Source organism: Orcinus orca, chromosome 11, assembly GCF_937001465.1.
Source record: "Orcinus orca chromosome 11, mOrcOrc1.1, whole genome shotgun sequence".
NCBI classification, from domain to species: Eukaryota; Metazoa; Chordata; class Mammalia; order Artiodactyla; family Delphinidae; genus Orcinus; species Orcinus orca.
In genome coordinates, this window is record NC_064569.1 from 100,150,564 (window position 1) to 100,174,701 (window position 24,138).

Genomic DNA, 24,138 nt, shown 5'->3' on the forward strand with positions numbered 1-24,138 from the left:
AGGCGTAGAGGCCGGCGCTGGGTTTGTAGCCCGGAGAAGCGAAGGCTCTTCCGTGGCGGGAGGGAAGGGAGACGACCCCGTGGCCGCACGTGGAGTCGGCTTGGGTCCTTCTGTACCGCGGCCTCTTGCGCGCTCGTTGCGATGGCCGCGGGCTCCTTTCCATCACAGGGACGGGCCCCATTAGTGTTGGCAGGAGGCCACGTCTGCTTCGTGGTCCGTTGGAACAGTGCGATGCCTGCGGCAGCACCTTCTCTGCGGGGCAGGAGGGGCTGGGCCGCGGAGGGAGTGACCGTCCACGTGCCAGACTTGCCGATCGCGGTTCCTGGTCTCGGAGAGTGCCCGGTACGCGTTGTCTCTGGGGCAGGTGGTCCTCACCCCCCTGCCGTCCCCGCCACGCGCAGGCCTGGACGACTTGCCGATCTGAGGGATTCTCCTTGACGCCCGCCCGCCCTTCCTGCCACGCCAGTGTCTACGACATGTTTCCGTAGTTCTCCGTCTTCACCGAGGACAGGCCCCTGTGGGTGGCGGTGTGCGTGGTAGTCTCAGCGAGTGACGAGTGGGAGGGGAGGCAGGAGCTGGCTGTCCCCACCCCTCGCTGGGTTCCCGCCCCCCACCTCCACCTAGCCCCCTGGTGGCCCCTGCCCTCCCACAGGTCGTGTCCCTTTAAGAACTGCCCTCTCCGTGGGCGTTTGAAGAACAGAGGTGGGAGTCTTTGTCCCACGACCGTCCCCAGACACGGCTGTGCTCTTATTAAATCAGCCCTCACCGCGGCGGGTCCTGCTCTCTCTGGGGGATGAGCACATGGAACCCGAGCCCGCGGGGCCCTGCTGGGCCTGGTGGCCCCGGGGCTGCACCCAGGCCGCTAACTGCCACCTGGAGAGCCGGCGTGCCGCTCTGTGTCCACGCGTCACCAGGCCACACCTGGCCACACCTGGCCTTGGGCCCGAGTGAAAGTGCACATCCCTGTACGGACAGCCTGAGCCGGCAGCGCCCGCGGGGCAGAGCCGGGGACCTATCCACACCTGCTCCCCATGCCCGGTTTTCTTTTTCTTCTTGCGGGGATGCCGTGACGAGCGCTGTCACCCCTTCGGTGGTGATTCTCAGGCTCTGCGTTGCTCGCCCTGTCACGATGGGCTACGTGCTCCTGAGCCCCGGGCGTGGCCGGGGTCCAGTAGGAGTGTTAACGAGAGCTGAGGTGAGACAGTGTCAGCTTTTTAGTTACGCGGCCGTCACTGAAGTTCAGATGTGAGGATTCTCGCGTGGCGGTCCAGCGGTTTCCCTTCGGGTGTGGCATTTCCATCAGTTCTCAGAAGACGGCTCAGCAGAGGGTTTTCGAAAGCGGAGAGGGGTGGGTGGGGTTGGCACTGTCCCCACGTATTCTTGCCCAGTCATCATAATTTTTAAACAAATGTTAAAGCTACTTATGTATATATATTTTTAAAAGACGGAAAGTTGTAAACACCTTTTCACCAAAAACAAGCCATACCTTCTCCCCACCTTCCCCTCACGTCAAAAGGTGCCAGTTTCAATCTTAGGTTGTCTTTAGTTTTTGTGTTTTGTATTTACCTGTGTCTTTATAAATAGCGGGCCTCTCACTGCTGTGGCCTCTCCCGTTGCGGAGCACAGGCTCCGGACGCGCAGGCTCAGCGGCCATGGCTCACGGGCCCAGCCGCTCCGCGGCATGTGGGATCTTCCCGGACCGGGGCACGAACCCGCGTCCCCTGCATCGGCAGGCGGACTCTCAACCACTGCGTCACCAGGGAAGCCCTAAATAGCTCTTTCTTGATTTATTTAAATAACGACTTTTCAAGCAGGAAGGGAAGGTGCGGATTCGCTCTTGCCCCCATGGCCCCCGGCTCCCAGCGTCCTGGTCAGAGGGCGGCCTGGCCGGGCTGCCCCTTGTTGGGGCCAAGTGCCGCTCACGGGAGTCAGTCGGTCCCCTCCTGTCACCCTTGGACTTAGCAGTTGTGTCCCCACGTTGCGAATTCTTCACAGGTTCACCCCCGCCGTGGTTTATTGGAAGCGGCAGCTTCTCCAGAAATCCCACGAGTGGGCACTGCACACAGCATCCTCCCGGCGTCCTGCCCAGGGCGCTCCCGCAGCCCGATCCCCTGCCACCCCCAGAGTCCAGGAGCACGGCGGGGAGTCAGGGTGAGAGAGGACGGGACGGCCTGGAGGGTGGAGCCGGCCCCTCTGGCCGTTGAACACGCCGCTCCACGCTCTTTGTGCCCAGCCCTGCTGCTGAGAAATGTAGTGCCATCGTCCGGGCCTTTATTGCCTCCTTTCTGCCCATGGCCCGCCTCTGGGGGCTTTTGTCCATCCCCCTCCTGAGGCGTCTGGTGAGGTGTCTTTCTGTCATCCTGCTGGAGTGGTCATTGGGCCCGTTCAGTCTGCAAAACGCCAGGTCTCCATCTCTGGACAGTTTCCCGAGCTGTGAACTCAACGCCATGCTTCTCTTCCTGGGATCCTGGTCGATAGTTGGCGTCCCGGATGGCCCCTGGCTCTCAACCCCAGAGGTCCCGATCCGGGGGACTGGGTGGCCACGGTGACGTGGAGGTGCCGCCACGCACGGGTGCCACGGGTGGGTGCTCGGCTCCCTCCGGCTCCGGTGTCCCGTCCTGCTTCCCTGGGTGCACAGGAAGTGTGTTTGCGATCTTGCTGGAGGGTAGTGTCCTTGGCAGGTGGAAGTGGGTTCCTCTCGAAGTGCGGAAATGCGGAATCTGCTGCAGGGGCCGGGCCAGCAGTGAGCCCTCTCCGCGTCCTCCTGATGGCGCTGTGACACACACAGGGGTGTGAGCTCCGTGGCTGAGCCGCCGCTGTTTCCCGTAAGATCCACGACCACAAAGCGGACAAGAAACTCCTCGGCCTGCTGCTGCCTCTCTCCTGGCGGGCGGGTGGCGTCTGCCTGGGCTGAGCCCTGGACACACGGGGAAGACGGAGGCACTGCCTCGCGCAGCAGGGACGCTGTGGGTACAGCGGGGCCACCAGGCCTCCTCTGACAGATGAGGCTGGAGCTGGGCCCTTGCTGTCCGCCTCTCCCCGGGTTCACGTGCTCTTCCTCTCGGCAGAAGGCGCTTCTGACCGTCAGTGCGGAGTGACCAGGAGCCGGCTGCCAGCGCCCCTCTGAGGGCTGCGCCTCCCTGGGGGTCACCCCAGCTGGGGGTCCAGAGTCAGCTCGCAGCTCAGACCCCTAAAGCTCTCGTCCTCAGTCTGCAGGCGAGCCTGGCTGGGCCGAGGGTGGCCATTTCCCACGCCCCAGCCGTGCCAGGTGGCGGCGTGGCGAGCCTGGCCGGGCCGAGGTGGCTGTTCCCCACGCCCCAGCCGTGCCAGGTGGCAGCGTGGCGCTGTTCATCAGGCCTGGGAGAATCTTCAGGACCCGTGGATTACATACATGACACACTTTGAACCAAGGCCGCAGCTTCCCTGGGGTGGCCGTCGAGTTCACGTGGAGATGCAGCCTCACTCAGGACCCAGTTTGGGCACAAGCTTGGGGCAGGGCGGCCACCGCAGTCTCAGGAAGCAGCGTGTGTTCTTTGCGACTTGGAGGAAATGGGCTCCAAAAGGTGAAGTCAACAAACATTCAGGTGACGTCTATAGAAAGTAACGTCCTGTCCATTTCATTCGCTGTGCAACTTCATCTTCCTTTAAACGTGTCGATGTTCGAGCATAAACGTGGGGTCGAGCTCGTCACTTCACAGCGGTCCCGGAGCCCACAAGGACTTCTTAGGAATCGTAGCCGATCTTAAGTTAAGCGAATTACTTGCCGCTAAATAATTTCAAAATAATAATTTTTAAAATCCTTTTATGCTGTATGAGAAAAAGTGTATTTAGCGTGAAGTTTGGCTGCATTTTAATTGCTTGTTATGTGGCACCTCTGAAAGTCCCTGGGTCAGGGACCGAGCAGGTTGTGAGCCCGCCCTGCTGAGGGCTGCTTGGGGTGGCCGCCCCCAGGCCCCAGAGCCTGAGCATGACACAGGTCCCCAGAGTTTGCCCAGCAAGGGCTGCCTGCGGTGCAGGCTGTGGCTTTCACTATTGGGTGCCTCTGAAGGCCCAGGCAATTCCAGCTTGTGAGGCAAAGTTGGGATCTGCTGGGGAAGTGACTCTGGTTCTGCAGGGCTGCTTTTTAGGACCCCTGGGAGCACTGGTGGGTCCTCCCTCCTCTCCTGTCCCTTCCCCCTCCCTCCCCTCCCCCTCCCCACCTCCACCTGCCCTCCCTCCCCTCCCTCACCCCTCCCCCATCCTCTACCTCCCTCCTCCCTCCCTCCCCTTCCCTCCCTTTCACAAAGGAAGAATTTCTCTTTCCTGGTGGAGTGACATTCCACCCCCAGCACTGAGGCCCTTTCCCTCCCTCGGGGCCTGGATTGCATCCTGACACAGCCCACTTGGTCTGGAGGTTTCCCAGCCGAGCCTCCATCAGGACGAGCCTGCCCTGCCGGTGAGGTGGAGGGCAGCTGAGAGCATCTCTCTCCCTGCTCATTTCTGCTGCGAATTAGTCTTGCTATTAAAGAAAAAAATTACACCCACCATTCAAATCATTAATTGAAAGGCCCTTATTATCTCATTAATGGTGTGTGATATCTAAGGTAGATCAACTCGGAGAAGCTCATCTGTTCAGTCCCTGAAGAAATGTAATTACATCTCGGGCCTTATTAAAACGTCTCCCTCACAGCCCCCCCCCCGGCTGTCACGCGGTCCATCCTGCCACCTTCCATGGACACCCACCACCACACAGGCCTGGGGGTGGGCCTGCCGCCCCGCGTGGCTGCGCTGGCCGGGGTGTAAGGGAAGCGTGCGTGGCTCTTGGGCCAGCTGGTCGGCGGCACTCTGCCTCCCCAGGTGCCAGTGGGCCCTCACTGCTTCAAAGCCTTCCTGACTGTGGGCAGGTCTGATTCAGGATTTTCCGGTGGCAAAACTTGGAGGGATGGAGTCAACCCTAATAGGCTCAGCAGCCACTTACGTGGGCTGCTAAGGCGGAGAAGCCTGTGCCGCTTCCTGTAAACCTGGGACAGAAAGAAATCAAACGTCCCCCGGCCGTGTCCTCTTGCCGAACCCGGGATTAGCTGGGGTAGCCGCTGGCTCCTGGGCTGCCTTGTGGAAGGAACCCCTGTGCCTCGTGGTGGTTCCGTCCTCTCTCCTGGGTCCTCATTTAACCATGTCCTGGGTTTCCACGAGGCCATTGCGCACCCCCAGGCCCCCAGGGCTCTGTGCCGGGGAGGGGTTGCCGCACGGAGGGGAGCGCGCTCCGTTCATCCTTCAGGACGTGGCCACGTGCCAGCACCGTCCTGATAGGGCCGTCCGGGCTGGAGGTGTTGGCCGGGGGGAGCCGTTTAGGGGCTGCCCGGGTGGCTGGGTGGAGTTGGCAGAGCAGGTCCCGGGCAAGAGCAAACGGTTTTGGGGGCCTCAGATTCCCCCTTTCAGGCTGGAAAACGAGGCACAGAGAAGCGCAGGGACCGCAGGGCTCGGATGCCAGCTTCCTGCGGCTCCCGGCCATGGCCACCCCTGCTCAGCCCCATTGTGGCCACGGCCCTGGCCCAGGCCCTTCCGGGGAGGCTCTGGTGGGTGGCGGGAGATGTCTGGGGGATGAAGCTGTACACACGCCCCCTCGGACCCAGAGACTTGGGGCACAAAGAGCCCAGGTGACTCAGTAGTCCTGAGCTCGATCCCTGGCCACCACCCCCTGTGTGACCCCGAGCGGTGGCCACTTCCCCCCCTGCCCATCCCGGGACCAGGTCCCGAGAGGAACTCAGAGAGCAGCAGGGGGTGGGGACTGTCTAGCACACCTGGGGCCCTGGAGCGGGGACTGCTGCCGTCCAGGCGAGGTGGTGACCGGTGGCACGCTCACCCCCCGCAGGCCTGGCTCACCCATTCCGGCCCCTGGAGGGGGTCCAGCGCAAAGGTAACAAACTCGACCACAAGGTCCTGGGCTCACCAAGTCCTCTCCCCTCATGCCGCATAAATAACAGAGATGAGGTGAAACTGATGGAAGTGCTCGAAGAAATCTGCCTTGCGATCCACTTTCAATCCTCAAAGCTCTTGATCTGTACGGAACGTTCATTTTGTTGCCCTTATTAGTTTGAGGATTTTCAGGGCAAACACGATAGGATTTCTTAATTCAATTTCGGGATGTTTGTTTTTTGATATATAGCACACAGAAGAAGTTGCATTGATCTTGTAATTCCTCATGCAAAGAAACAATATTTGGTCTTCTCTTATTTAGTGTGTGTGATGCTCAGCTGGGCCAGCGGGGGCGGAGGGTCCAGCTGGACGGGATGCGGGAGGTTTGCAGACATCCGGCCTTCCGCCCTTCTCCGCGCCCCTCGCAGCAGGCAGACGGGACACCTGCTGCCTCTTGTCAGGGAGCTGAGGACCCCGCCATGCCCGCCATCTTTCTTCCTCTGCTGGGGCAGGCTTTCCTGGGGCTCTGTCTGCGGGAGCTATGCTGCCCCCGTCCCCAGCCTCACACTCTGCGCCCGAAGCAGGGACCCCACCCTGCTGAGCACCTCCAGCCCCCGGCGAACCTCACAGCCGAGACCAGAGTGTGTCCCTGTGTGGGGTTCAGCGTCTTCCTCTGAGGGGTGGGGACCTGCACCCGCTCTCAGGATTGTCACGGATGCAGGGGGAGCACAGGTGCTCGTGGAGACTCATCACTAGTGACACTGTCACCTAAAGGATTCCTAGTCCCCTGTCATTCTGAGGTCAAGGAGTTGGGAAGGTAGAGCATCTCAGGGTCCCCCCAGGCCCCCCACCCTTACTGAAGGAGAACGCCCAGAGTTACAGCTTGTGAAAGTGACAGTGGAGGTACTGGGCCGCGCCCACTGCGCTCTGTGTGCTTTGTATGTTCCGGCTAAGGACACATGCCCCACCCCAGGTGCCCTTGGCCTTGCATGGCAGTGGGTCAGGCAGTGGACCGCGGGTACCTGAAGCCGGGCGTGACGTGGGTGTGTTTTCCTGGAGAAGCTATGAGAACCGTGTGTGTGCAGTGACCCCACCGCCCCCCCGGGGCCCTGCTTGGCACGTTGTCCCTTCGGGGGTGAGGGCTCCAGCAGGTGCCTCCCCTTCTCGTCCAGGCTGGCACATCCTTGGGGGAGCCTCCTCGGGGTGTCAGTGGACAGCTGTGTGCGTCCCAGCTGCCTGTCTGGCAGGAGCCTAGAACCCACATGCGGCCGGCTCTGGAGGCTGGGGCCATCCCCCCTGGTGGCCCAGCCTGGATTTGGGCCCCTCGGCCTGGAAAGACCCTCCTGAGTCCCGCACCGAGCCTTTGCCAGAAGCTGACCTCGTGTGTTTCACTGCTGTGTGTCCACACTGAGTCACCCCTGGGCTCATCAGTGACCGATTAGGAACCAGGACTCAGGCCTCCAAAGGCCACTCCCCCAGGAGTAACTGCTGGGTGGGGCGTCTGGGGCGGAGGTTGCTGGTTGGAGCATCTCAGAGGATACAGTTGGCACTGGCGTGGTACCACGTGCGGCCACACGTCCCACACACCCTATCCGGGGTACGCGCCCGGGACCCACGTCGCCCAGGCACTGAGGTGCCCTAGAGGACCCCAGCTCCTTCATCGCTGTCATAGCGGGGTTGCCACCCTTCTTGTTCTCCACAAGGAGCTTTGATACTGTGCTCCCACGGGGTCCCGATAGGGGCCGTGCGGAGGGTGACCCATGGGGACAGGTGTGAAGCCACCTTCCCCAGGGGTCTCAGGGCGACGGGCCAGCCCCTGTCTGCAGACTCCCTCATCTGCTCTCGGCCACTTCCTGTCCGGGGGTCAGTGCTTGCCGTGGGCCTGCACTGGTGCTGCCGTAGCCGACGTGCACGTTTGTACTCAGGCGTTGCTGCGGGGGAGAGGCTTGGCTCTTGGTGCTGGTTTTGTTTTTGTTTTTAATTTAATTTATTTTTATTTTTGGCTGTGTTGGGTCTTCGTTGCTGCGCTCAGGCTTTCTCTAGTTGCGGCAAGCAGGGGCTACTCTTCGTTGCTGTGCACGGGTTTCTCATTGCGGTGGCTTTTCTTGTTGCAGAGCACTGGACTCTAGGCCTGCGGGCTCAGTAGTTGCGGCACACAGGCTCAGTAGTTGCGGCACACAGGCTCAGTAGTTGTGGCTTGCGGGCTCAGTAGTTGTGGCTCGCAGGCTCTAGAGCACAGGCTCAGTAGCTGTGGTGCACGGGCTTAGTTGCTCCACAGCATGTGGGATCTTCCCGGACCAGGGATCAAACCCATGTCCCCTGCACTGGCAGGCGGATTCTTAACCACTGCGCCACCAGGGGAGCCCCCAGTGCTGGGTTTATGTTTCCAAATAATCCCGTTGGAATAACCTCATTCTTGCTGGGACGTGCACGCCAGCCTGTGAACCTGTCGCAGAGTCAAACAATGTGACGCCTCCTGTGACATGGTCGCCCTTGGTTAGAGTCGCACTCTTAAGTACCAGTCTGATTCTGCACGCACTCCCCTGCATTGTTAGGTGACGCCTCTGTCATGCTGGAGACAGAGCAGGAGAAGCGGCCACAGCGCCCCCAGTGAAGCCCAGCGACTCTTAAGGCGATTCCTCCTCCTTGGGAGCAGTGACATGATTTTGAGCAGAAGTTGAGCTGCATGTATTTAGAAATCAGTGGAAATAATCAGATCGCACAGGCGCTGAGTGTGTGTGTGGAACTGTCGCTTCTTTCCTGGTGGGACCCGGGAGACCCACCCCAGCTGGGTCTCCCGGGTCACGGGGGGCGGTTCAGGAAGCGGGCTGTTTACCTGGAAGCTTCCCTGGTGTGGCAGCCGGCCAGGCCCTGGGGAGCTGCCCCTGCCCGGCCTGCCCTCCACCTGCAGCCCGGCAGCCGGACATGGTGGCCCTGGGGGTGGTCCTGGACGCTTCAGTGTTGCTGCTCTGGGCCTGGGCTGGTGGCGGGCCACTTGCCACGTGGTTCTTGGTGCCGAGGTGGTGCGTCGGTCCTATGAGAACTCGACTCCCCCCCGGCCCCCCGCCACCACCACCAAAAAAACATGCCTGTCCCGACTGCCTGCCAACAGGCGGCCCTGAGTGGGCGCTAGCTGGAGGGGCCTGGGATTCAGACTCCACGCCCGGGGTTAGGGCCTTGATCGGGTCACCTGTCCTCACCGTCCTGCCCTCCCAAGTGGGAGGTCCAGATCCCAGTCCTCCCAGGAGCTGCCCCATGTTCTGTGTGTCTTTTGCAGAGCTCACTGTGCTCTCTGTAGGTAACATTTTAATCCTTGAAAGAGCTCTGCCAGAGGGTGGGGTTGTCCCTACATCTGGGGTTCAGAGATGGACCACCCAGCGTCACACAGCTGACCAGACCCCAGGGCAATCCAACTCCAACATGGGCTCCCAGCCACGCCCCAACCCGCCTGCCCAATCGCAGGCAGCACGATTCTGCGAGAAGAAACGGGGCTGAGACATTTGTGCCAAACGCCTCCTTCAAGGTGCAGGTTTTTCCTTTGTTGGCCACGTTTAGCGCTGGGGATTGGATTGGGATTGGATTAGGATTAGGATTTAGTATTGGATTGTTTTTTGTGCTGCGTTTTCCTGGGGAGGGAGGGAGGGAGGCAGGAAAGGAAGGGAAGGGATCGACTTGGCTAATATCTTAGTTTAAAGATTACAGTTTATGTGTCAGATTGCACTAGTTCCCAAGTAGCACTCAACTGGGTAAAACATGGATGTGACCGAGATTTCTGCGCTATGAAATGGTATCTGGATAAAACATGGATGTGACCGAGATTTCTGCACTATGAAATGCTTATCTGGATAAAGCATGAATGTGACCGAGATCTCTGCGCTATGAAATGGTATCTGGATAAAGCATGGATGTGACCGAGATCTCTGCGCTATGAAATGGTATCTGGATAAAGCATGGATGTGACCGAGATCTCTGCGCTATGAAATGGTATCTGGATAAAGCATGGATGTGACCGAGATCTCTGCGCTATGAAATGGTATCTGGATAAAGCATGGATGTGACCGAGATCTCTGCGCTATGAAATGGTATCTGGATAAAGCATGGATGTGACCGAGATCTCTGCGCTATGAAATGGTATCTGGATAAAGCATGGATGTGACCGAGATCTCTGCGCTATGAAATGGTATCTGGATAAAGCATGGATGTGACCGAGATCTCTGCGCTATGAAATGGTATCTGGATAAAGCATGGATGTGACCGAGATCTCTGCGCTATGAAATGGTATCTGGATAAAGCATGGATGTGACCGAGATCTCTGCGCTATGAAATGGTATCTGGATAAAGCATGGATGTGACCGAGATCTCTGCGCTATGAAATGGTATCTGGATAAAGCATGGATGTGACCGAGATCTCTGCGCTATGAAATGGTATCTGGATAAAGCATGGATGTGACCGAGATCCCTGCGCTATGAAATGGTATCTGGATAAAGCATGGATGTGACCGAGATCTCTGCGCTATGAAATGGTATCTGGATAAAGCATGGATGTGACCGAGATCTCTGCGCTATGAAATGGTATCTGGATAAAGCATGGATGTGACCGAGATTCCTGCGCTATGAAATGGTATCTGGATAAAGCATGGATGTGACCGAGATCTCTGCGCTATGAAATGGTATCTGGATAAAGCATGGATGTGACTGAGATTTCTGCGCTATGAAATGGTATCTGGCACAGAACGTGTTCGCGTTCTTATGCACCAGTTTGATCAGTAATGGTGCTAATGGAACATAAGCCTCCCGTGTGCTGGGCCCTCTGCCAGGCGCTGGGAGCACGTACGGAATCTGGTGTAGCCGTGGCCCCACAGGCTCAGGCTGAGGTTGGCTGCTCACGGGACTAGCTGGCTTCCAGTGGGAGGGTTAGAGCCACAGCCTACTTTCAGGACCATCCCAGACGTTGTTTTGTTTATTATTTTATCTGTCCATCCTCCTACCTGCCCCTGCATCCATCCACCCACCCATCCGCCCACCCATCCATCCATCCATCCATCTACCCACCCACCCATCCGCCCACCCATCCATCCATCCATCCACCTATCTATCCATCCACCCATGCATACACCCACCCACCCACCCATCTACCCACCCATCCACCCACCCATCTACCCACCCATCCACCCACCCATTGATCCATCCATCCACCCACCCACCCGCCCATCCATCCATCCACCTGCCCACCTGCCCTCCACTCAACATTTACTTGGACACATGCCCTGCTGCTCTCAGTCGAGTATGGTGAAGTTCCAGAGGCTGCTGGGCCTGGTCTGTCCGAGCCTTTGCCCTCAAGGAACTGAGTCATATGGTAAAATCATATAAAGGCCCTGAGGGTGACCGCGCTGTGGAGACAGCATAAGGAACCACACACCTCCCCAGAATGTGGCTCTGGAAAGAGAACACCCGAACCGAAGCCTTGGCCTCCGGGAGGGCCTCTCCTGGAAATCCTGCCTCTGTCTCTCGGGGAGGGGCCATGCCAGTGGATCAGGACCTGGGAGCCAGCTCTTTCCTCACCCCCAGTCCCAGCTTCAGCCCAGCGGTGTCCCTTTTGTCGCTGAGACCCTTGGTGGAGCAGATGAGGGTAGGGGGCGGAGGAGAATCTCCTCTTTAAACACCGTTCTGAATTGATGAAGACTGAAGAGACACTTTTGCCTCTAAAAGTCCGTAAATCTCAGGTCCAGAGTACTTGACGGTGATCCTTTAAGGTTCCTGAAAACAAAAGGAAAGTGTCCTAACGCCAGGCTATTTACAGCCCGGGTCTCACTGGAATCAGGAGGTAGAAGCCCTGCCGTGCAGCTAGTTCATTAGTTTTGAACAGTTTCCAGGAAGAAGCTTGCATTTTAAACCTCACCGTCGGGGCACTTGTCCTGTAGCTCAGTGGATGGTGTCCCCCTGGAGGGATGTTTACGCAGCGCCCAGTGTCTGGGAAGCAGGGGCTTGAATCACAGAGCCGGGCCTGGGGAGCCTGGGTCCCTTCCCTGCCGCCCTGTCCGCAGGGTCCCCTTGGCCCCGCGTGCTCTCTGCTGCGCGTTCTGGGCCTGCACACGCAGGAAGGGCCCTGGCTGGAGGAACCTGCCCAGGGCTCAGTCCCTGGGGCCTGGCAGAGACCAGGGAGGAGGCGTGGGGGCCTCGGCATCCAGGAGACACGGGAGAGCCTCGCGCCTCACTGCCCCGACGCGTCCTCCTCCTTTCACGTGTGTCCTGCTCCACGGGGGGCCCTGGCCTCCCGCCAGAGGCAGCCCTTTAGTCGGAGTGCCCCATCACTCCTGGTCAGGCCAGATGCCCCTGGACGGAGGGTCTCAGGGCATCGTGTACTTGGAGGGATGGGAGGCGCAAACCTTCCGCCAGCACCCAGGGTAAGGGTGTTCTAAAATATCGCTGCCTTTGGCTTCTTTTGTAGAAAAAGAGCCCGAACCACCCAAATCCCCGTCCCTCCCCCTCCCCGCAACCTTCCTGAGCCGAGGTCAGAGCCTTGCACCAGGGCTGCCAGAGACCCTCGGTGGAGCTGCGCATTGTAAGTGAGCTGTAAGGGGACGTTTGTGACCCCAGAGTTCCTCTCCCAGAGTTTGTCTACTTATCCCAGAAGGTTCTTTCCCCTTCTCCCGAGGGGAAAAGGCCCTTTCTCCTGCAGCATAAAGGCAAGTGGGGGGTGAAGGGCGGAGTAAGGCAGCTTCTGCTCACCCAGGGCCCACCAGCCCCACCTTCCAGGCACCGCTGGGGGGCTCAGGAGGTGATGGCAGCCGGGAGGGGCCCTCAGGAAGGTGAGCCGCAGGTGCAGGGGAGCCTCGTGCCCACCGGCCAGTGCCCTTCCTCGGGACCTCCTTCTTGGTTGCGTGGACGTGGCCCGACCGGCACACGGGCCCCTACACGCTCAGCTCCTGCGGACTCTGGAGCGCACGGGTCACTGCAGGGGGACGCGTGCAGGAGCCCAGACACGACCTCAGTGGCTGAGATCCTGGGCCTTGGAGTCAGGGGATCGGAGCATTTGGTGCAGCCGAAGCCCTGCTATGTAGACGGGGGTTGTACGGGAACTGCGGGGGAAGGGGCACGGACATGGTGGGCGCACACCAGCCGTGGGCTCTGTGCATTTGCCCCGTTCTCCCAGCAGCACCACAATGTCAGCGCTGTCGTCGTCCCATTTACAGCTGGGCCGGGTGAGGCACCCAGCTCACCCCCTAGCGAGGGCAGCGCTGGCGGATGGCACGGGCGGCCTGGCCCCAGAGCCTCCACTCACGCCCCCTGCCGAAGGGCGGCTCGGGCGGGCTGGGGAGGTGTGGTCCGTCTGCCGAGGGGCCAGAGTCGTCGCTGACGCCACCACATGACGGCTGGGCCCTTCACACAGGCCTGAGCCAGGGAGCTGGGGGATACCTAGCAGGGAGGCCCTCACCTGCCCCAGGTCGCTGTGAATTCACTCGTTCAAAGTTTCAAAAGTCTATAAACGTCTCAGCAAGTTATCGGATTGTTGGCAAACTGATTCTAAAGCTCGTAGGAAGGAGGCAGAAGACCCAGATGGCCCAGACAATATTGGCAAAGAGCAAAGATGGAGGCTGACGCTGCCCAGCATCCCCATGGACTGTGAGGCTACAGACATCAAGATGTTACGCGACGCACGTTCGTGCGCCCGATGCGCAGTGAGGCCAGACAAACCGAGACGTCGGCGTTTGGAGCGAAGAGAGGTTTATTTCAGGGCCACACAGCGAAAACGGGCGGCTCGTGCTCAGAACAACTCCCCAAACCCAAACTCCCCAAAGGGTTTCAGCAAAGCGTGTTCAAAGGCCAGGTGAGGGAGGGTGTGGTCGCAGGGTGTGTGGCAAAAGAAGAGACACATAGACCACTGGAACGTAACAGAGAGCCCAGAAATAGGCCCCGTAAACGTAGTCAGCGGGCCTTTGACGAGGAGGCAAAGGCAACACAACGGAGCAGAGGTGGCCTCTTAGCACGTGGGGCTGGGACAGCAGGCCATCCCCGTGCAGAAAACTGAGTCCAGACACGGACCTGCCACCTTCGCTAGATGAACCCAGCGTGGATCACAGACCCACATTTGAGACGCAGAACTTACGAAGCTGCTGGAAGTCGACCTAGGAGACAACCTGGGTGGCCGTGGACACGGTGATGCCTTTTTAGCTGCAACACCAAAGACGCGATCCTGGTAAGCTGGGCTTACTCAAATGAAATCTTCTGCTCTGTGAAGGACAGTGTCAAGGGCGTGAGAAGACAGAGCACAGAGTGGGCGGAAATATTTGCAAAACGTGTCTGGCAAAGGGCTGTTATCCATGTAAAATGCCCCTTTCGTGCCTCCAGGCTCCTCCCAGGAGCCCACCAGGAGGGCCTGAGTGGCTTTGAGTCCACTTGCCACCCTCAGAGGCGATTGTATGCACGCGCGGTGCTCTCACGCCCCCGTGGTCCTGGGCGCTTTCCCCACATCTCACAGGGTGGCCCCAGCACACGCTGGCATGAAAGCGGGCCTTGCGGGCCGAGACACGCTGCGCGTTTTCCCTCCCGGCCTCCCAGGCAGCGGGAAAATCAATGTGAGAACATACTTGAACAGCTTGGGAAAATTAATCAGTTTTACAATGTGTATGACAATGAAAATATCATTTTGCTGGTGAGTCTGTGAAACCAGCTCTGCTGCAAGTCGGTACCACCAGCGGTCCGGGTGCAGCCTCTGCGCGTGTGGCTCACTGTCGTGGAACATCCTGGTTCCATGGGTCCAGCTGTGGCCCTGCTGGCCGCCTTTCTCCCCAGTGGGCGAAAGTCTCGTGTCTCAGCTGTCATCTGGGCTGAGAGCCTTCCTGGGGACTGGGCGAGTTCACCAGGGTGTTGTGCCTGGAGGTCTTGGTGGTCCCTGGTGGCCTTCCTGGAAGACCCCCACCTCCCTGGGGTTGAGGAGGACCCTGAGCTCGTGGGAGCCATAAGGCCACTGTGTGGTGGCTTTCCCAGCGGTCTGTCTCTCTGAGCTCAGCCACTTGCAGAAGGAAGGAGCAGTGTCTCCACTGGCCAGCCCCGGGGCTCCTGGGCCCCCTGGCTGTTTCGGGGCAGTCTGAAGAGTGGTCAGGGCCCCGAGCGTCCCCATCAGCCTGGCCCTGAGGCAGCCCACCTCATGGGACCCTGTTGTCCCCTGTCCGGCCAGCCGGGTGGCCTTTTCCTGTCTCCTCGGCCATCTGCCAGCTGTGACTGCGTGCCGGCCACTGGAGGGTGCCCTGCTCCAGAGCCCGGGGCTCTGTTATCTTCCCCTGAGGAGTGCGGGAGTCCCATCTGCAGCAGACCCTGGAGATAAGTGTCTCCTTTAGGGCCTTTCTTGGGAAGGAAGATGCCCCCGCCGTCCCCCAGGGGCCCTGGGCCGGCCCGCAGCACATCTCGGCGCTCAGTTCGGGTGGCCGGGGATGGGCTCTCGGGGTGCACGCGGGACCTGACGGTCGTGGGACGTGCCAGGGGACACCCTTGGAGGAGCAGCTGAATGTTGGTGTCTCTCAAGGGGAGAGCGGCCTGGGTGGGCTTGGAGCCGACCAGAGCCAAGCCGCAAGGACCCCAGCCTGCGGGTCTGGGCTGTAGGGCCAGCACCAGCGCCAGCTGTTCGGTGGCTTGTGGAGAGCAGGGTCGCTGGGGGACGGTTTTCCTTTTTAAGACGAAGCCGGTGTTGCGGCCGTGCTGGTGATGGATTTGGGGTGGGCTGGGAAACCAGGGGGCCCCGCGGTCATCCACCAGAGGGTGGTGGTGGGCTGGGCTGGGGTGCGAGCGAGGCAGGGTGGAAGGGCCCGGGGAGCTGGGGTGGGCTGGACCCGAGAGGGAGGGCTCGGTCCTGGGAGCAGGGGTCTTACTGCTGTGACGAGGGCACCGTGTGTGCGGGCTACGTGCCCCCGTCTGTGGAGGGAGGGGGAGGGAGGGGACATGTTTAGTTTGGGAGCCCTTACATGGTCGTGTGATGGCAAGCGGCATACAAGTGCAGAGGGGTGCAGGCAGGCACAGGACATGCAAGGACGGGGTTCAGGGACAGCTGGGGGTGGGGACACGGGTGCGGGTGACCCTGGCTCCAGGGAGGGCGGCCCCCGACCCTGAGACGCCTGGCAGGGGGAGGGTTCACCAAGGAGACTGGCAGGCTGGCCAGGGGGATGGGCAGTGAACTGCAGGCAAGGTGGGGCAAGGGGGTTTCAGGAAGGGGTGGTCAATAGGGAAGACCGGCACTGGGGGGACACTGGACATGGGGAGAGGGCCACGTGTGGGGAGCCACATGGGCTGGCACCGCTGGGCTGACGCCGTCCCTGCCCCAGAGCCTGGCAGGGTAGCCCCCGGGGACGTGGGAGGCTGTGGGAGCTGCCCGCTAGCCTGTGCAGGCAGCACCCCCGGGGCAGGGGGGCGGGTTCAGACGGCAGCCTGCAGCAGTTCCCCCACCCCCACCCCCGCCTCTGTCCCGTGACCCCCTCCTCTGATTTCTCGGGCGGGGGGCGGGGGGGGTAACGGCGCCACCTCCAGGCTCCCGAGCCTTCTGCACGGCGCCTTCCCTCTGCACGCTTGGAAGGGGCATCTCTGCTGCGTGTAGATAAACACGGGCCTGGGGCCTTACCCCCGTAAGTGTGCGTCCTTCCCGACCGGGCGTTCTCGAGGGCCCTCCATGGACAGCATCTCCATCTCTCCATCGCACCCCGTCTTCGACCAGCCGCCCGGCCCTCCAGCCCACGAAGCGGAGAGGTCCCTGCGGGATGGAGCTGGCTGTAACTGCCGTGCCAGGATTTTAAATATCCTCTGTGTGCTGATCAAACGCCTCTCAGCCGTGCGTATGAAACGCAGAGCTCGCTCGGTTGGGGCACTCGTGTCAAGCTTGTGTTTTCAGTACCCAAAGGTGTTTTCTCTTTAGAATTCCTTTTTTGGCAAAGAAATATGAAATCAATTGCAAGGAAAGCGCACCTCCCAGGGTCCTCAGAAGATCGCTCTCTGTGGTGTCATCTTCCATATCCAACCTTCTGGAGGGCTGTCACCAGCCAGGGGGTCAGCCTGGCAGCTGGCCGTCCATCCCAGCCGGCTGTCACCGTCCTTCTATTTTTAGCCCTGGTTTGGTCCAGAACTTGACAAGATTTTCAAACTAATAACTGGATTGTCAAAGGAATCAGCTGTCACAGGACCATCTGGGAGGGAGGGGAGAGGGAGGGAGGCAGGAAGCAGCCCCAGGGCGCCCAGCACGGCCCTGATGGCCTCCAGCTGCCCAGCCCCTCCCGGAAGGTGTTAGGACCCGAGCCTCCCCCCCTCCCCACCCCCCAAGACAGCAGGGGCTCTGTCTTCCTGGACGCCGTGGTCCGAATCTGGTGGGGACGCAGGATTGGACGTGGCGAGTCGGGCGCCCGAGCGAGCATCTGCCTGGGAGGAGCAGCGAGCCGGGCGGACTGACCTTTGCAGGGCCGCCTTCATGTCTGCTGAGAGTCAGGTTGAGTTCTGTATTCTTTGATCTCCTGGCTAAAGGGCATCGAGTGTGATAGGTTAAAAATAAGGGAAATAAGGGTGAACTTTTCATAGGTAATTTTCATACTAGGGCCTCTGGGGCCCTCCTGGGGCTGGGGCTGGTGGGGGGGGGGTGCCAGTGGAGCGGGACAGGGCCTTTGGAGCATCATAGCCCTGTTCGCCCCCAAATCCTTCTGCCCACCCAGGGGGCTTCCCGAGGTCTTATCCTCTGGTCAGCTCTCAGCTCTAGGAGGAAGGACCAGGTCAGAGCCTCGGCTGTCTGACCTCCAGCCCAGGGCTGCCGGGTCCCAAGGAGGCGTCCCTTTAAGTGTTGGGGGGAGAGCAGGGGGGCACATTTGAGGGGGGCAGTCCCCCCTGAGCATGTGGCCTCTCAGAGAGGCAGGGTCTTGCAGAGGTCAGGTTCAGGGCTCAGGAGGGTAGCCCTGGGGGAAGCAGCCCTCCCAGCGCCAGGCGTGAACTGAGCCGTCAATAAGATTCCTGGGGTCCCAGATTCCTCTTTCCCAGGTGGAGCGTGTGGGAGCCCTGGGATTGGTCGTAGACACGGGGGGGGGAGGGGTGGGAGCCCTGGGATTGGTCGTAGACACGGGGGGGAGGGGAGGGAGCCCGGGATTGGTCGTAGACACGGGGGGGAGGGGCGGGAGCCCTGGGATTGGTCGTAGACACGGGGGTGGGGGAGCCCCGGGATTGGTCGGAAGGTCAGCGTGTAGCCTGGTGCTTGGCACAAAGTGAACTCTGGGCCCAGGGCAGCTCGTGGTTGACCACTGACTCGAGGGACGGCCCTGGGACCTTCTCTGAGTGGTGACCCCCGAGGTTCATGTTTGTCCTTGCCTGTAGCATGCCCTTGCCTGTAGCAGCCGTCGCCACGCAGGGGACAGAGCCCGGCCTGTTCCTGCAGACGCCGTCGTGTGGCCCAGTGCAGGGTCCCGTCTCCTTACGCCGACGGGAAGGTCCTGGCTGAGGGAGCAGACAGTGGGTGGAGGCGTAGAAAGGAGAGAGCCGCGGACTGGATGGTCACGCGTGACTCCAGGACCATGTGCCAGACGCACGCCAGCTTCCCGACTCATGGTGCCGTGCCCGCCCTGTCCCCCACCCCCGGGGGTGCCCAGGGAGGCCCGGCCAGAGCCCCCGGGCCATCAGAATTGCCCGGCAACCCGCTGCTGTCTGCGCTGCCGGCAGTCGCCGCAAACCCGCTTCAGTGTAATTTAATCTCGGCTCCTTTTTTTCTTCCCTTTTACACATGTACTGACCAAGAACAGGTATTTTACGTTGAATGTGGATTCAAGCCCCAGCAGCCCCTGCACAGGCAGGAACACAAATGACCTGGCCTTGCACCGGCTGCCGGGCACTGGGTTTGGGCCTGGACCGTGACCTTTGACCTTTGGAGGAGACTCGCCTGGGTGGGCAGGGGGGTGGGAGGCTGGCCACGCGGGCCCAGACCAGCGTATCCGCCCACAAAGGGCAGGCCTGGACGCAGGTGCCACACAGATTCCAGCCCCGGCTGCTCTGTGTGACCACCACTCTCGTCGTCTGAGGTCCTGGTAGCCGGGGCCACGGCCACAACCACGACGAGGGTGGTGACGGCCATGGTGGCAGTTCCCGTGTGCCGGGCGTCCTGCTAAACTTGTGTGCGCTGGGTACTCAGGTCCTCAGCACAGCCCTGGCAGGAGCTGCCCGGCACCTCTGAGGCGGTGACGCCCCCAGGGCCCGCCGGGTGTCAGTGGGATGTTGGTGACATGGAGATGATGGACCACAGGGCCACTCCTGCACTGAGCGTGGCTGAGTCACTGCCCCTCGGACCCTCCCAGCCTGGAGGTCACTCCTGTCACTGTCCCCGCCCGGCAGACGCAGCCTTGGCTTCCAGAGTTCCCGGCCACCTGTGCTCTGACGTTGCCCAGCCCTACGGGGACAGACCCGCCTGCTGCACAGGCGCCGAGCCACCCAGGCCCTGGGCCAGGCTTCCTGCCTCCCCCGCCTCCGGCTCCTCGCCTGGAAGGCTGAGGATGTGGGAGAAATGCCCGAGGCCCCAGCCTTGCCCACCCCAGCCTGCGTGTCCCCATGGCGCCCCCACGTGGCACCCAGGGCCGCCCTTCCGCGGCAGGTTTGCTGGCCGAGCTGCACAAGTTGCCGGAACGTGGTGGAGAAGTGAATTAAACCAATCAGGCCTGTCACCTGCCCGTGTCAGCGCGGGGCTTGCTGTTCCGTCTTCTCAGTTAAGGCGAGAAAATACTCAGGGTTCGCATCTGGGCCTTCAGCCCCGTCATGATTAATTCACTCGTCTCTGCGCGTGGCCAGGCTGTAAACTCCTGGCCTCGGTGTGCTCTCCCACGTGTGCGGAGCCGGCCTTGACCTGGAGCCTTGGGGCGAGTCCTGTGCCTGAGGGTTTGCAGAAGGGAGCGTGGTCGGCACCGTCGTGGCTGCTGCCCCGGAGCAGGGGGCTGTGCTGGGTGTAATCAGAGCAGCATGGCTGTGCTGGGTGTAATCAGAGCAGCATTGTCCACTGGAGAGGAGTGCCCGCCACAAGGGAGAGCTTCTGGGAGCCTCACAGAAAGGGGAAAACCAGTGAGATTCATATTTTATTTAACCCAGTACATCTGTAACATTACCTTCAACCTGTGATCGATATTAAAGTTAAGGAACATTTCGCAAACTTTTGTTCAGACCAAGTATCTGAGATCTGGAGTGTGATCTACCCACATCTCCTCCGAGACCCCCATAGCGGGGGGACAGACGGGGGGCCGCGTCGAGAGCCGCCAGCCAGTCTCGCCTGGCCGGACCCCTGCACAGAGCTGAGCGTTGTTAGCCTCGTGATCCTTTGTCTGGCCCCCGAGGGCAGAGCTGGCCATGTGATGGCGCGTGTGCCCTGACGCAGAGGCAGGTGGAGTGAGGGGACCTGTCTGCCTTGCATCCAGAGCTGCTCTTCCTTAATGGACTGTTTGGGGCCGTTTTGATGACACGCAGTGCCTTTTGTACCAGACGCCGGAATTGGACGATCCAGTCCACAGGCACTCCTTCAAGTTCCCTCAAAAGGGTCCCATGCGGCTCCCCGGTCGGGGTCCTAGCCACAGCCCGTAGGTCGACACGTGTGGTGTCTTTCCTTCCTCAAGATGCCGGCGCTGCCTCCTCTGAGCTGCTGTCCGGGGAGGATTCCATTTCGTCTTAAGCTTGTTTGCCAAACTCCCTGGCGTTTCCCACAGGAATTTATTCGGCACAAACGCCACTACTGCTGCCGTGACAATCAGCCCCGCCGCGAACAGTGACTGAACTAGTTGAATAATAGCGGCAGCAGGTGACACTCATCCTGTGCTTTTATATCCTGGCACAAATTAACAACCCAGAGAGGGAGGCGCGTTACTGTCCCCATTTACAGATGAGGAAACCGAGGCACAGAGAGCCAGGAGACCGGCATGGCTGAGTGGTGCAGGGCTGGATGTGAGCCCCGCGTTCAGCATCCTTTACAAGTGTGCGTACCTTCAGCCGACTGTGCCCTAGTGACTGTTCACAGGTCGGCACCGTGTGCTGTGTGCTTCATGTCGGGGACATGGGGGCACGTGGACCCGTTGATGTCACAGAGGAGACAGATCACCCATGACGTCGGTGATGACACCAAGGATGTGCTTCCAGGGTTCTGTGGGCTCGTGATGGGGGTGCGCTGGGCTTGGACCTGCTCCTCTGTGTCTGGCTGTGTGTGGGCTTACTGCTGGGCTCACAGGGGCCTCACAGGGGCCAACCAGACAGAGAACGTGGGGTCCTGAGAGGGGACCCCTGCCCACCTTCCTGGACGCCACTGTGTCACCATTTCGTCCTTCCTGGGAGGGACAAAAGAGATAGAGATAGTCATACTTTGCAGATGGTAACGTGATTCCTCTCTCTGGAAAAATGAAACTCTTTTGGCAAGAAGTCCCCAAAGCCGGAAACATTATTCACTCTTTTAACGTTGGAAGGCTCACCTCTTGGAACCTACCCAGAGGCGAAAGTCAGAGCGGGAAGGACTCTGTGGAAAAGATGTCCCCGGCAATAGCCCAGCTCAGGGCCCCGCCCTTCACCCTGCCCCCCCCCCACTCCCCCCACTGCCGTCAGCCGCACCACAACGCCTGCAGGGCTACCTGTGGCCGGGGTGGTGTTGGCGGGGCCTCCGCAGGGGACTGCCTGGTAAAAGGGACCACCAGCCACGATCCACACGCTCGCGAGGTGACATCCAGAGTGTCCAGAGGACAGTCAAATCGCTCATCATACCGAGACCCCAGGCAACCTGAGATTCGGGGCCGCTGCCCTCTGCGGGGCCGGGTGCTGCGGGCCTCCAGACTCCGGGGTGACCGTGACCTTGCTGGGGGCTGAGAACAGCAGGCCTCCAGGCTGCGCAGCGGGGACGGCACCATCGCTACGGTCCCTCCCGGCCACCGCGGACAGCACATGCCAGCATGGGAGGGCACGGTGACACAGGCCGATGGAGGGGGTGGGATGCCCCAGGCCGTGGCTTTGTTGCCGTGGTGGCATCTCGTGAACACGGGAAGAAAAGAACCACGGGGATGCGACTTGTCTTTGATTCCTCACAACCTCAGTGTTGTGAGCAAACCTTCCTTTAACTTTTATTCTGCAGACGTGGTCACAGCACTGTTTACAGAGAAGTTAAGATTAAAAACGGAATTGCCCTCGCGGGCTGCTGGACCGGGCCCTCCCTGCCACCATCGCAGGGGCTGGCGGGTCCCCTGGGGTGTGACCCAGTGACAGCATCGTGACCGATAGCCCTTTTCCCGAATGATGTGGCTAGTAGATGTGCCGGGGCTCCCAGGTCGAAGGTGTCGCTGCCCAGCTCGTAAATAAGACAGGCCTTTTTAAAACAATATCTGCATTTAAGGGCATGTTCGGCTGTGTCCCCTGCCTCTCGTAAAGGTCACCCGGACAGATTTTTCCTTCTTTAACATTGCAGGCTGCGGACCACCAGGCATTTCTATTCTCTCTCCGTCCACTGAACCTGGGGGACTAAATTAGATTCTGAAATTGAGTGTGCAGGAGAGTTGCTGAGCTACCGCAATGGGGGCATTGCTTCCCACCTTGCAGGTAGCGAGGTCATGATGATATGAAGCGAAGTGGATTAAAAATCAAATCAAAGGTGTTTATTTACGACCTGCTCAGAATTGGACTGGCGTCCGTGTAAGCTGCATCTAATGGTGAAAGACAGCAGATTGGTGTTGATACGTCCCCGGGGACGTTCTGCCAGTGAAGTTTGCGCCATGAATTCAATTTAAAGGTCCCCAGAAAGTGTCCAAAATGCAAAAGGAAATGGGACCGAGGAAGGGAAAGCAGCAACAGGGAAGCCGCACTGGCAGAGCGTCCTGAAGCGTGGCTCTCCACTGGGGAGTGGGGAGAGGGACGTGCGCTGCGGGGGGGCGTCGTGAGGACAGCAGGCCGGGTACAGGCCCCCGCATCGCCGAGCACCAGGCACTGGCAGCCCCAGTGGGAGCTGGGGCCCTTGTCTCGATGGGGAACCCGGGGCCCCGAGGTGGTCAGTGGCTGGTCCACCAGCCGGGAGGCAGCACAGCCAGCACCTGAGCCCAGGCCTGGCTTCTGGGTCTGAGCCCCGAGCGCCCCCCGCGGCTGGGCATCCCCGCCCAGATGGCCCGGGGCCCCAGAGTGCCGGGAGGCCGGGGGCGTGCGTGCAGCCCGGCTGTGTCGCGGTGCTGGCGCTGCCCTCCGCGTCCCAGCAGGCCTGGGAGCCTCCCGGGGGGCTTCCTCCTGGCTACAGGGCGTGGGGCCCTCGGGCTCAAGCTGGGAGGGGACACGATTCTCGGGGGCTCGGCGGCCCCCCAGGCTCACCCCGCCGTGGCCCTGTGCATTTCCTCAGGGCTCCTCCCGCGGGGCCCCTGCCTGACACAGCTGGCTGCCCCGTCTGACCCAGGCTGTCTCTCTCCCCTCAGGAGCTGCTGCTCTTCCTGCAGAACCTGCCCACAGCCCACTGGGGCGACGAAGACGTCAGCCTGCTGCTGGCCGAGGCCTACCGCCTCAAGTTTGTCTTCGCGGACGCCCCCAATCACTACAAGAAATGAGCCCGGGCCCACCGCCATGGCCTCCCCGCCCCGGGCAGCACACCCCACTGCCCGCCGGCTGAAGGCCACGGCCAAGGAGAGGCCTTGCTGGAGCGGCTGGCCGGGACGTGGTCCAGGGCCTGGCGAGGGCCAGGCGGCCTCTGTTTTCTGAGATACCAAAGAGAGCCAGGGAGGGTCCCGGCCATGCGGGGCCAGAGAGGGGCCGGGCGTCCCCCTCTCCCGACCCTGGAGCATCCTTGCCAAACGCCCACCTCGTGGAGCCCCCAGCCGGGGCGGCCTGAGAGGCAGACCCTCTCCAAGTGGCCTGCTGTCCGGGTGCCGGGGGCAGAGGGAGGTGGCAGCCATCTCCTTACCTACCTGGAAATGTAAAAATTCTGTTCTGTTGAGTGAAAGAGAATAAAATGTAGACAAAGTCACAAGTGAAACGTTGCACTAACCTATGAAATCTCTGCTCTCCCAGGCCTCTGACAGCAGGCGGATTTCTGTAACTTCGTCACTTTATCTTTGCCGCGTACTTGCTCCCTTGGCCTAAACGTGGCTGGAAGGCAGACGGCGAGGCTGGGGAGCCTCCGGCTGCAGCAGCTGGGAGCAGAGTGCGGCCTCTAGAAATTGCCTTACTTTCCATCCATGACCTCTGGAAACAGAGAACCGCCCCGGCTGGTCTGTCGAGGAGCCTGTGCGGGCGGGAGCCCTTCCGCTG

At 60.7% G+C, this 24,138-nt stretch overlaps 1 protein-coding gene across 2 annotated transcripts in view; it reads left to right on the forward strand.

The window, feature by feature from the left end:
- The window catches only part of TBC1D22A (TBC1 domain family member 22A), a 315,342-nt gene extending 291,479 nt beyond the window's left edge, over positions 1-23,863 (forward strand). For both annotated transcript variants that reach the window (XM_004279596.4, XM_049694610.1), the window contains one exon: positions 23,310-23,863. In XM_004279596.4, the coding sequence (XP_004279644.1) occupies positions 23,310-23,438 (129 nt within the window). In that variant the 3' untranslated portion in view covers positions 23,439-23,863. The remainder of the gene's footprint in view (positions 1-23,309) is intronic.
- Positions 23,864-24,138: the final 275 nt, after the last annotated feature.